We start from the raw sequence: 13030 nt of genomic DNA, 5'->3' as shown, positions 1-13030 counted from the left end.
CGCCATCTTGCATGCATAATATGATTGTTGAGGGTATATCTCTTTAGACCTCCCCATGCATGTAGACAACTTTCTCACACCCAGTACATCACACCATCTTAATTGTCTCTATATGCATGCCATGCCATGGATACCCTATTATTATACCTAAGACTCATCAACACACAGGCATAGACTATATAGGCCGAGTTTTCGCTTTTAGGCGAACAACTATAGAGTATAGACTAGGAGCATGCAGGGCATGTTTGGGGCGAGCGAGCAAATTGCTGTTAACATTTCAATGAATGGTAAAATTGAAACAGTGAATTAGTAAAGTATGGAATTAGCACAGTTAATTCTGGGAAATAGTTAATTCCGAGATACAGTGTTGATAATCTGGTGGTTATATGTAAAATTAAAAGGAGAGGCTTGCAGAAGTGCATCTGTAGTTATTGGTTGTTGTAGACAAATTTCCTTTAGATGATCACCGAAAACACTTTGTGTGATATAGTCTCCTCCGGGGCGGGTAAGGAGAAGTTTAGCTCGTACTTGTCTCTTGCAGAGGGTGATTTTTTGAACCAAACAGCAAGTTGTGCAGGTTCCAGATGTGTCATCTGTTGGTTGGATTTTGCTGTTACAGACCAAGCAGATCAGAAAATTGTCAAATGATAGTACTCCTACAACTTCGGAGTCACTGATTTGGTCGTATGTATTTACATCATGATCATCAGCTGACACAGTTCCAATATCAGGAAGCTCTTCAATAGTCGCTCCATGCTTTGGGAACTGAAGACATTTTCATCTTGATAGGACCTGACGATCACTTACTTGAGGTGGTAAGACGATCTGACGTTCAACTTTCCAATGTCATTATTCCAGAGAAAAATTTTTGTGGCCATAGTGGAGTCTGAAATGATAACGTTCTGGAGAGATTGGCCACCTGAAACAACTGCAGTGTCTTCGAGATGCAGAACATACATACATACAGACAGACAAAATTGCAATGCCTGTCGCTCTCGCTCCCTCCTTCTTGCTAACCTTTCTTGTTCACTGTTGTCTATAGCAATAAGTGTTTTTAATGTTTAATGCTGGTGCACTTATAATAGATGCTCTGGGTTGAGTAATTCACGCAATATACGTTCGTGCATTTGAACGTAACCTTGAGTTGCTTTATCGTTGTGCATGCCGGCACACATTAAATTGCTAAATAACTGATATGCAGTGGAACCCCTCTATAATGGACACCTTTGGGGAACAATGTTTTGGCCTATACAGAGGTGGCCTTTGTTGAGAGGTTGTTTTATACACAAACTGTTCATTTGGGACCTGGATGCCTGGCCGTTATATAGCAGCTGGCCTTTAGTGGTTGTTAACATGGGGTTGCACCATGTAGTTAACCATTTGTATCATGTATTACTGATACAGAACCTGACTCGCAGTTCAACACTCACATGAAATTATACATGTGTCTTAAGTTTCAATGTTGAATGTGAGAGTGCCTGTATACAACCACTTGAACACCAAGGTATTTCTCCTAAAATTCAATTGTTGAGAGTATGATCTTTCAGACCTAACGCAACTTTAATTCTCACACTCACTACATGCCATGCCATAGATACCCTATATATCAGACTCATCATCACGCCATCATGTCTGTGTGACTGTCAAGGTAAATCCCTAGATACACTTAAATATCTTCTGTATACAAATTAGTCATTCCTCAGTGCTCTGTGCATTTTTTGTTGGGTTAGGTTGTACTTTGTTGGCTACTGGAATGCAATACAGATATCATAAAAGCTAAGTCCCCGCAACAATACCTGTGAGGACTGCAAATTCCAGAGTACATATGCAAACACATATAAAATATATATGTTCTACACAATGCTGTGCCTGTTCTGTGAATGTTGTTTTGATGCACTATTAGGCCACTCTAAGTGACACTCTGGTTTCTGGTCCTGAAGTTTTTCTAATTGCATGCGGGTGGGTGGCTTTTCTCATTATGTCATTATCATAAGAAGCTTGAATGATGTGATCTGTAGTTAGGCTGATTTCATACGATATGTGGGCAGGGCTCTCTAATGCGCATGCTCATTGCTTAGGAAAAGTGCTCAGTTAATAAGTAAGGTGCGAGTGGGAAAGATCGTCCTTTGTTCATTGAAATATGGGAAAGTTCGTCTTCAAATAAACTTCCCTTCCAGAAAAAGAAAAAGCCCTCCAAGGTGAGACCGGAAAGAATGTAGTTATGACATCAGAGGAGATGATGCTAGCTTCTATAAAAACTCATCATTTGGGAAAGTGCCTCACAATTTGTGTGCTACACTGGAGATTTCCTGCTGCCTTCAACTGCTATAATTACTAAAAATGTTGAAACTAGGACCAGCAAGAAAGGTGTTGTTTCATTCTATAGGTATTTGTTTCATTTATCTCTGCAGATTGGATTGGGCTTGGCTGGCTTCACTATTATACCATGGCTTCTCATTGTGATTGGATTCGGATGGCTCACTGTTGTGAGTGTATATGCATGCATGTATACAGCTATCAATGATTAATAGAGCAACAGTATATTGTGGGGCCTTGTAATACCATAGTCTGCATGTGTTCACTGTTTGCAGGGCACCGGTACAGCACCAGTGGGGGCTGGTTTGTTCCCCTATTGGTTCATTTCTCTGCTGGGTATTCCAATCATCGTGCTGGGAGCTGTTCATGCTGTTATCAGTGCACGATCTGCATTTAAGATCATCAGGACAATTGTATCCTCATTAATGTTGTACTATTGTGTTTTCTGCCTATAAAAAGTGTCAAAACACAAACTCACGATAATGTCTAATCAGCGCTGTTATTATAATGTGTACATTTACAGTTCCTTAACAATTTATCTCATCAGACGACAGTTTTCAGTATTTTGTTCCTTCTCTGTCTGGGGATGATCTTCTTCAATGCGGGAAGCCTCATTATTGTATACTTAGCCAGAGGCCTCCTGGTCCATCCTGTCAACTTGTTGTTTGCGGGAACACTAATTGGAACTGTGTCCTGGGTGAGTGCATAGACCGTATATCAGGTTTGAATGCAAGCTATTTATAGGTTAATCAATTGCGAATTAATGAACTGCACGTACAAGCCTGATTGCATTCTGACTATTGCAAATTGCATGTTAAGTATAATATATATAATTTATTGGAAATGGAATTAATTCGCATGTATGCTCATGCACTCTTGCAATCGGTATACCGTATAGCGGGTAATTTTCGTGGTTTCGTGGTTGGAGGTCTAACCACGAATATTTTACCCACGAATGAAGCGACCTTGCCTACCTTTACCTACAATCCAAGCAGTAACCACGAAAATTAATGTCTCAATATTGCTGAACCGCGAATATTTTGTCCCCCGAAAATTACCCGCATATACATATACAACGTATCATGATAGTGCATATATAAGAATTGAATGCCTTGCAAATAATTACCATGCACTATACAGTGTAATGTCCAGATAAAAGATAAAGGACACTTTCGGAGCTGCAAAGTTTTGTCCAATTTTCGGAGGTTGTCCTCTGATGAGAGGTTCCATGCACTGTAAACCTTGCTGAGACATATCGAACCAGATTCTCTCTCTCTCTCTCTCTCTCTCTCTCTCTCTCTCTCTCTCTCTCTCTCTCTCTCTCTCTCTCTCTCTCTCTCTCTCTCTCTCTCTCTCTCTCTCTCTCTCTCTCTCTCTCTCGTCCCTCTCTCCTCTCTCTCGCTCTCTCTCCTCTCTCTCTCTCTCTCTCTCTCTCTCTCTCTCTCTCTCTCTCTCTCTCTCTCTCTCTCTCTCTCTCTCTCTCTCTCTCTCTCTCTCTCTCTCTCTCTCTCTCTCTCTCTCTCTCTCTCTCTCTCTCTCTCTCTCTCTCTCTCTCTCTCTCTCTCTCTCTCTCTCTCTCTCTCTCTCTCTCTCTCTCTCTCTCTCTCTCTCTCTCTCTCTCTCTCTCTCTCTCAGACTGGTCAGATGGTGGCATGGACCTTCTATGAAGTGCCCGAAGAAGCTATCATCAACAACCAACAGTACTAGATAATAACAGTGACTTGTATATAAATAGAACATGCATGCGTGTATACTTTACTATACATAAGACTAGTGCATGTTAGTAGGTTACTCCATCATGCATTTTTAGTGAGAACCATTAATTTTTTCGTATACTACTATAATTATACTGTCACAATGAACATTAATTTGTTTTCTTTGGTAAATTGAACCACGTATTTGGGAGCTTCTTTTGATCTACATTGCAAAGCAATTAACTGGAGTATCATAATGTTATTTCTATCTCATGCAGGTATATAATACCTGATACATTATAGTTTACCTTTGTTGTTGCTTGGCACACTTGTCTTTGATATTCCCATGCACCATGATAGATTCCCCATGCAATACACTAGAGTTTCTTTCAACCATGGAGTATATTAATGTGTGTCTGTAATAGACAGTTGTGTACTACAGTCATGTTGTATGTATGGCTACTTTTTTCAAAATTAGGACAAACACTGTACATATAATAGTTGTACCAAGGGCGTATGAAGCCCTTGGTTGTACCATGGATATATCAAGGGTGTATTGGATTTACTACCGAGGGCAGTTCTATGTACTCCCCGAGGGAATACATAATTATAACGGCATGCACGAGGTAGTACAATATAACAATATGTACACACACAGACAGGTATATACTATAGCTTGTACTATGAGCACCTATTGCAATTAGAAGCTGTTATCCAACCATTTACAACTGAGTAGTATAGTAAACACTCTTTGATCCCTGCATGCGCACTGTGCACATTTTGTGTGGGTGTGCTTGCACTTGACAAACCACATTTACGACCCTGTTGTTCTGCTGCCAGCATAGTGGCGCCCTATCAGATTGCAAGCTATCAATACAACTACGCTTAGTGACTTTAGAGTTAAAGTATTAGCTAATAATTATTAATTGTTGAAACTCTATCTTTAGTGAATCACTTTCAAAGTATATACAATTAAAGCAACTGTTAAAATGAAAGTTTATTTTCTGTGCTATAATAAACATAATACTCTTTGTGCTGAATAGTGCTGAATATAGCCATCGCATGCATGGGGTGAGCTTGAGAGGTGGCCTATACGGCCATTAGCTTATTATTATTGAGTGCATGTCTGTAGCATGTCTACATTGCCTAGCAACTCTTAAAAATCGTTTAAGAGGGTGCAATCCCTTTTCACCTCAGGTACAACACAAGTACATTCACACCTTCTTATAATGTTGCCCCCCACAGATTATTGTCTCTGATTTTCCCACTATGGTAGATTCCCCCACCATGCACTGGGATTTTCTCTATATCAACAATGATCGATCTATGTGGGTCTGTAATAGCATGCATGGGGTGAGCTTGGAGGTGGCCTATACGGCCATTAGCTTGTTATTATTGAGTGCATGTCTGTAGCATGTCTACATTGCCTAGCAACTCATTTGAGAGGGTGCAATCCCTTTTCACCTCAGGTACAACAGAAGCCGGCAGAAGTACATTCACACCTTCTTATAATGTTGCCCCCACAGATTGTTGTCTCTGATCTTCCCACTATGGTAGATTCCCCCACCATGCACTGGGATTTTCTCTATATCAACAATGATCCACCTATGTGGGTCTGTAATAGACACTAGGGTGCCAAGTTTCAACAACACATGATGCAGACAGTCTACAGCGAATGTGATCATTATAATAATTATAAGTATCAATTTCCATTTTTGTAATAAAAGATCATTACACATTAAGTTTTGCATAACTGACGTTGTCATAATAATGGCAACAAATAGTTGAAGGTGAATATACTGACTATATGGATCAAATCAAGTCAGCAAGATAACACTTAGCCTCGATCCCAGGCCGAGTTTTCGCTTTTATAACGGTTAGGTGCATGAACAACTATAGCACTGAGAATCATGATAATTATAATTATTTTGTGTCTTGTGTCAGTGTGCTGTGTGTTGTCTTAATTTTGTCTTAATTATTAATTTTGTCTTTTATGAGAATAATAGGAGAATAGATCAAGCATAATTTATCACCGATAGACACTTTTACTTAGTAGCACTACAGTAACACCATGCATGAATTGGTTTGCACGTAAATATGCATGTCTGTATAGCAGATCTATATCTACAGTGCCTATAGCAACTCTTAAAAATCATTTGAGAGGGTGCAATCCCATTTCACCTCAGGTATACAACACAAGTACATTTTGTAACCACATATTCTTGTCTCTGATCTTCCCTCTGTGGTCTGTAATAGACACTACAGTGCCAAGTTTCAACACAGACACCCTAGCAAATGTGATAATACTTTAGGTGTCTAAAGATTTATAGGCATCAATTTCCATTTTTTGTAAAGATCATTACATTAATTTTGCATAACTGAAGGTAAATTAAATACTGTTATTTAATCTACATCTACATCCTGTTAACAGCTTACTCAGCAACAGCCCTAGCACTATACTGTTCTGTCCTAACCAGTATGACCTAATGCCACGAGCTGGCTCTGCAGACGCCCGCCCTAGCGTTCAAACCGATCTCTGCCTATAAATGTTTGATTTACAGGTGAAAATATAGTTGAGACGAGCCGAAGCGAAAGCCTAACCAGCTGCCCCTGTCACAGTGCCCTCCGCCAGGGAAGGGCATTGGAGAAAATTAACGTACAATGTTTAACGAAAAATAAATAAAAAATAAATAAGAGGTAAACTAAACATAAGAGATAGGCCAAGCTGTGGCGCTAATGCATGGGTGGGAGCTCATGGGTTGGGGAAAGAGATAGCGCGTACACTCGTCCTGGTTGCTGCTGACTTAAGCCACGAGGTAACGAATGTTACTGCGCATGTCATTGTGTCTAAGTTCCAATGTGAGCGCAAGCCAAGAGGTATATACTGACTGCCCATTGCTGCGCATGTGCGAGCCCCTTTGACCTGCTCCGCACTGTTAACCCCATTTAATAAACCACTAAATTCCATTTAAATATGCTGGTTTAGCTTGATTGCCCCTCTAGGGCTAAGCTACAGAATATAAGAATATTGGAGGAAAGCTAAGTACTAGACTCAAATACACAACATCATGCAAGGCACTAGCCTCGAGTCACGCTTATTTTAAAGCGGCTGAGCCTCGAGACTAGTTAAACATCACACTATACACCATGACTGACTGAGAATCGCACTGCTAGCATGTTAAGCATTAGCTAACTCAGTCGGTTAATAACGTCTTTTTGTGATAAGGAATGCCAAAGTTGTGTGAATCTAATAATAGTTAGACACTGTTTTGGAGGTGTCTATGGGATTTAGAAGCCCAATTAAAGGCAGTGATTTAGTATCCCGAGCGTAGCGAGGGTACTAATGTGGCTGAGGGCTTCTAAATCACATGCATGGACACCGATAAAACAGTGTCTAACTCATTTAGATACTAGTGCGCATGAGCAAACCGCTTGACTACAATACAATTACCTGACAATGGAATACTAGTGCAGGTTATAATACTAAGTCCTATAGTATACCTGCTCAGAGGTACTTTTCTCCCATGTACTTCCCATGTAGATCTTATCAACTAGTGTCTAATCATAGTTATATAATAATTAACAACGTGAGTCCATTGTACCCTGAATATACGGACGGTACCATTAAGCTATTAAAATTTAGTAGCTGTATGTTATGTATATAGTACATTGTTAGTAGATACGACACACATCTATTGCTTGATTACGCTTTCAGCGAGAGACTTGAGATCAAAGACATGTGTATTTTCCAGAGGGTATAGGTCACACTGTGCAGGGCCGTAGCCACCAACTTTAGAGTGGTCAGGTTGTTACGCGCGCCGAATTTTGAATTGAGGCCACGCCCATTTCCTGTATCGTTGGTAAACGCCCCTTCTCTACTGGCTATACTGCTGGACTAGATTCTGTTCAGCTTTAAAGCTTAGCCCTAACACAAATGTTACAGAACACAACATTGAACACAACATTGATTCTTATCATGATGGAGAAACAGCAAAGTTGTATTTGGCAAGACCACAGAACTGGTTTGGACTTTCCAAATGATCGCTTGGGGAACAAAAAATGGTTAGCTGGATAGTGAGCTTGGTCTGGAAGACTTGGAAGGGATTCTCTCTCGCCATAGCAATGATAGCATGTAGATTAATAGCCTTGATCACTTATAGTTCTTGCATGTTTTGCACTGCAGAAGAAGTTCACTGCATTTTTTGTCCATTATGTGTTTACTGTAGTGACGACCATTGCCTATTCACCTAGGAAAAAGTGGTCAGGTTGAAACCTGACTAACCTGACTGGTGGCTACGGCCCTGGTGAGTCACTGACTGTGAGGAGGAAGGAGGGCCTCCTCAGTGACTACAGTATTAGAGCATAACTCAGGTTGGAGGTGTCAACAACTTTCTTCATCACTGTATAGAGCGCAGCTTGAATCAAAACAACCACTTTCTTCTTGTCAATGACCTCAACCAACACTTCGATACTGTCAGCCGTGCCCCAGCAACACCAGTCTTTCAGACCGAGCATGCATGTACGTTGTAGAAAAGGGACGTCAGAATCTATTATTGGAGCAAGCCCAAGGGAGAGAGATATTCGAAGCAGGAGAACGTGAAGAAAACGAGTGTCCAGAAACTGGTCTTTGTGAGAGCAGGACATAACCCAACCAAAATAATAAGCAAGGTCATCGCGATGCTTGAACACTTTTGTATCAACTTCTAATCGGATAAGCGCGGGACAGAAGAGATATTTCTCGTCAGGTGATACGGACTCACCAGCGTCTGTTCGATGCTGATTAATAAGACAGAGGATTTCTGGGTCTTCAATGGGCACAGCAAACCTGAGATTAATCAAAAACCCAGTTAGCATGTCAGTATCCAAGTTAGGGAATTGAGCAGCCAGCTTCAGAATCTATATAGCTTTGGCATCTCCACCGAGGCATCAGCACCTGCGGTGCTTTCATTATGGATCAGTTCAAGTCAGCAAGATAACACTGTAATTTATGTTTTGTGTCTTGTGTCAGTGTGCTGTGTCTTGTCTTAATTTTGTCTATGTGCTTTTTTATGAAATTAATGAAGCATAATTATCACTATACAAACTTTTACTTAGTAGCACTATATACAGTACATCACGCCAATTTGTCTCTATATTATGCATGCAATGCCATGGATACCCTATATTATATCTAAGACTCATCAACACACAGGCATAGACTATATGCATTGTCAAGGTAGATCCCTATACATGCACTTGAGTATATCTTCTAGCTGTAGTCATTCGATGCACAGTTGTGGTCTGACAGGGTTTGCAATGTGTTAATTTGTAATGTTACCCACAAAAGAAAACAGTAAGAATACTTAACTGTGTGAAAGATCGTTAAAAAGAGGTTTTTCGTTGATTTAATTTTTGCAGAATAGCAATCTTTTTGCATGCATGCAATTAGGTATAAATGTTCGTGATACATAGTGAAAACCGCGAAGTGTATACATAGTCTAAAAATTGCCAAAAAATCTACCAAAGCTATGGCAGTCTACAATGCTGTGCCTGTTGTCTGAATGCTTGTTCCCTAACCAGTGGATCATGTGCAACCACTAAATTGTGTTCCAAAACCACCGCGCAATTTAAGTTCGAGTGGGAAAGATCGTCCTTTGAGAAAGCTGTTCAGTGTTTTGCTATGGAAATAAGGGAAAGGTCGTCTCTAAAATAAACTTCCCTTCCATTTTAAAAGTTTTTATGACATCAGAGGAGATGATGCTAGCTTCTATAAAACATATCATTTGGGAGAGTGTCTCAGAATTTTTGTGCTACACTGGAGATTTCCTGCTGCCTTCAACTGCTATAATTCTAAAAATGTTGGAACTAGGACCAGGAAGAAAGGTGTTGTTGCATGCATTCTATAGTATTGCAATTATATCTGCAGATTGGATTGGGCTTGGCTGGCTTCACTATTCTACCATGGCTGCTCATTGTGATTGGATTCGGATGGCTTACTGTTGTGAGTATATACAATTGCATATTCAATCATTAATAGAATGCAAGAGTATTATTGTGGGGACTTATATAAACCATATAGTCTGCATGTGTTCACTCTAGCCCCCCCCCTGTTTGCAGGGCACCGGTACAGCACCAGTGGGGCTTATTTTGTTCCCCTATTGGTTCATCTCTCTGCTGGGTATTCAAATCATCGTGCTGGGAACTGTTCATGCATGCTGTTATCAGTGCACGATCTGCCGCTAGGATCCTCAGGACGATTGTATCTTCAATTTAAAAGGGTTGTATATATTACTGTTGTATTTTCTGCCTATAATTATACAAACAGTGAAACGATACATGTGATTTTGTGTCAAAACAGAAAGTCATGATATTAACGTCTAATCAGTACTATATATATATGTGTACATTCACATTTTCTTAACAAGTTGTCTCATCAGACAACATGCAGTTGTCAGTATTTTGTTTCTTCTCTGTTTGGGGATGATCTTCTTTGATGCTGGAACCCTCATTATTGTATACTCAGCCAGAGGCCTCCTGGTTCATCCTGTCAACTTATTTTTTGCTGGAGCACTAATTGCCACTGTGTCCTGGGTGAGTGCATGTATACCATATATCAGGTTCGAATGCAAGATTAATCGATTACGAATGACACTTATTCCTGGTTGCCAATTGCATGCAAAGCATGGGAAATGGCATGCGCATGCTCACTCTTTGCGGTTCTTTCGATTGCAAATTATGCGAAATTACAGCTTAAAACTATACAATTACTTGCACAGCACACAAAAACAATTATCTCTCTTTCTCTTAGACTGGTCAGATGGTGGCATGGACCTTCTATGAAGTGCCCGAGGAAGCTATCATCAACACAACCAACAGTACTAGTTATAACAGTGCATGCGTGACTTGTAGAAAGTGCCCGTTACTAATTATAGTATTAGCTGCATGATGTTTGAAACTCAACAATGATTACTGTATCACTTTAGTGACTGAGCCTATAATTATATATATAATTATTTGTTATAGTGCTGCATGTCATAATGATTTATCTTTCAAATTGGTGAAACTCACTATAATTATAGTTGAATATAGCCTAGCCTCGATTCCAAGCCGCTGAGAAAGACGGCCTGGTATACATTTTTTTGTTGTTGCCTTTATGGCGAAACGAGTAGTTTTAAGGTAAGTACAAACGGGTAGACAGATATAAATCGAAATCTAAGTAAGGTAAAGATATGAAGAACAAACATATAGTAAGTTTAGGTATGCCCATCAAGCACAGGTGATAGAGTTGGTGACCTGTGAATGAGCATGGAACCTGTTATACACTGTTTACGCATGCGCCAGAATTACCCAGAATCTTTTTTTATTTTTTTATTTTTTACTATACAATTACCTGCACAGCACACAAAAACAATTATCTCTCTTTCTCTTAGACTGGTCAGATGGTGGCATGGACCTTCTATGAAGTGCCCGAGGAAGCTATCATCAACACAACCAACAGTACTAAATAATAACAGTGACTTGTATATAAATAGAACATGCATGTGTGTATACTTTACTATACATAAGACTAGTGCATGTTAGTAGTACAGTACTAGTTATAACAGTGCATGTGTGACTTGTAGAAAGTGCCCGTTACAAATTTCCTAAATTGCAGTATATTTATCAGTATTCTTATTCCGCATTAGTTTGTAAAACATTGATATCCGTTTCATTTATAATGATGTCATTGAAAAAAGAAATCTAGTCCAAGTTGTGTAATGGCTGCTACCTTCTCTTCTGCTCTCGCGTACGCGTTATCCTGTGTTGGAAAACCAGGTCTAGTCTTGAAAGACAAGCAGCTGGAGGCGTTGAAGTGTCTGTACGCTGGTGTTTATGTGGGTACCGTACCGATCGGCTATGGCAAGTCCCAGAGCAAGTCCATCTGCTTTCCAGACACTCCCTTTCTTGGATTGATGTGAAGCTTGACAGGACCAGTGCACCTCTCTCTGAAAGAAGTATTGTGATAGTGATTTCTCCTCTTGTTTCTCTGAGTGAAGCCATCTTCAAAGTGTTGGTGTGTCTGTTCGACGTTCAGTACCATTCTCTCTGGAAGGAAGTATTGTTGTGACATTTGCCGAAAATTGGTCACAGAGTAAGTACGTGGTATCTGATCCGAGAACTGTGTGGCCTGAATGTGTTTACAATCCGAGGGACTTGTGTGTATCCGATCCGAGGGACTTGTTGCTTGAGTGTGTATCCGGACTTGTTGCTTGAGTGTGTATTAATGGATAGTGCTTTCAATGGTAAATCTATTGTGTAAATCAATAAGTAGTCCTGACATTATGTTACGTCACAGCCACTGTACTTATCCACATTTATTTTTTACCCACAGGTTTAACTAATTTCTTATGAGATTAACTTGTCGCCTGAGTGTGTATATATCCGATCCGAGCCTCAAGTTAATGAATAAATCTACAGAGCTGATATTTTACTTAGCTGTCTCTGTCTACAGTATATACAGCTAAGAGAGGTAGCCTCTCCTTTTTCTTTTTTCTGTTCTTTATCACAATAAGATAAAATACTGTTTTAACGTTCAATGAGATAAAATACGGTAAATAATAAATTAATTGTCCACCCACGTGCCAACAGTAAATACCAGGCCCACTATTCAAGGGGCTGGAGTCGAGGCTAAATATAGCCATGCTATAATATATTTTGTGCTGCCAGAAGAGGTAGCATGCATGCATGCATGGCCATTGTGAGTATCCATAACATAAAAGGAGAGATTCGATCTCTACATGATTGCCTATAATTATACTATTATTATAGCAACTTATCTTTAAGAGTTGAGTCTACCTCGATCAGATATACAACATAGGACATGCATGCATAAATTATACATGTATATACACTTGTCTTTCATCTTCCCACATGGTATATAATTCAATACACTGGAGTTTCTTTCAACCATGGAGTATAATGTGGGTCTGTAATACATAGACAATTGTGTACTATATACAGTATGGCTACTGCATGGTTTCAGAATTAGGACAAACACTGAT

At 39.8% G+C, this 13030-nt stretch overlaps 1 protein-coding gene and 2 long non-coding RNA genes across 3 annotated transcripts; all 3 read left to right on the top strand.

Annotated features, from left to right (window-relative positions):
• Positions 1 to 2212: 2212 nt before the first annotated feature.
• LOC135337021 (uncharacterized) lies at positions 2213 to 4202 on the top strand. Its single transcript, XM_064532920.1, has 5 exons — positions 2213 to 2367; positions 2412 to 2486; positions 2592 to 2729; positions 2864 to 3013; positions 3952 to 4202. Exons 1-5 carry the CDS (start codon positions 2341 to 2343, stop codon positions 4021 to 4023), a joined length of 462 nt encoding a protein of 153 aa, XP_064388990.1. The 5' UTR covers positions 2213 to 2340; the 3' UTR covers positions 4024 to 4202.
• A 5526-nt stretch (positions 4203 to 9728) lies between these two features.
• Positions 9729 to 10979, top strand: LOC135337023 (uncharacterized). Its single transcript, XR_010394998.1, has 5 exons — positions 9729 to 9872; positions 9916 to 9990; positions 10107 to 10248; positions 10427 to 10580; positions 10798 to 10979. It is a non-coding gene; the product is annotated as an uncharacterized LOC135337023 (long non-coding RNA).
• Positions 10980 to 11640: 661 nt separating this feature from the next.
• Positions 11641 to 12565, top strand: LOC135337321 (uncharacterized). Its single transcript, XR_010395058.1, has 2 exons — positions 11641 to 12271; positions 12361 to 12565. It is a non-coding gene; the product is annotated as an uncharacterized LOC135337321 (long non-coding RNA).
• The last annotated feature ends 465 nt before the right edge of the window (positions 12566 to 13030 follow it).

This window comes from Halichondria panicea, chromosome 6 (genome assembly GCF_963675165.1).
Source record: "Halichondria panicea chromosome 6, odHalPani1.1, whole genome shotgun sequence".
NCBI classification, from domain to species: Eukaryota; Metazoa; Porifera; class Demospongiae; order Suberitida; family Halichondriidae; genus Halichondria; species Halichondria panicea.
This window is presented reverse-complemented; position numbering and strand designations above follow the sequence as displayed.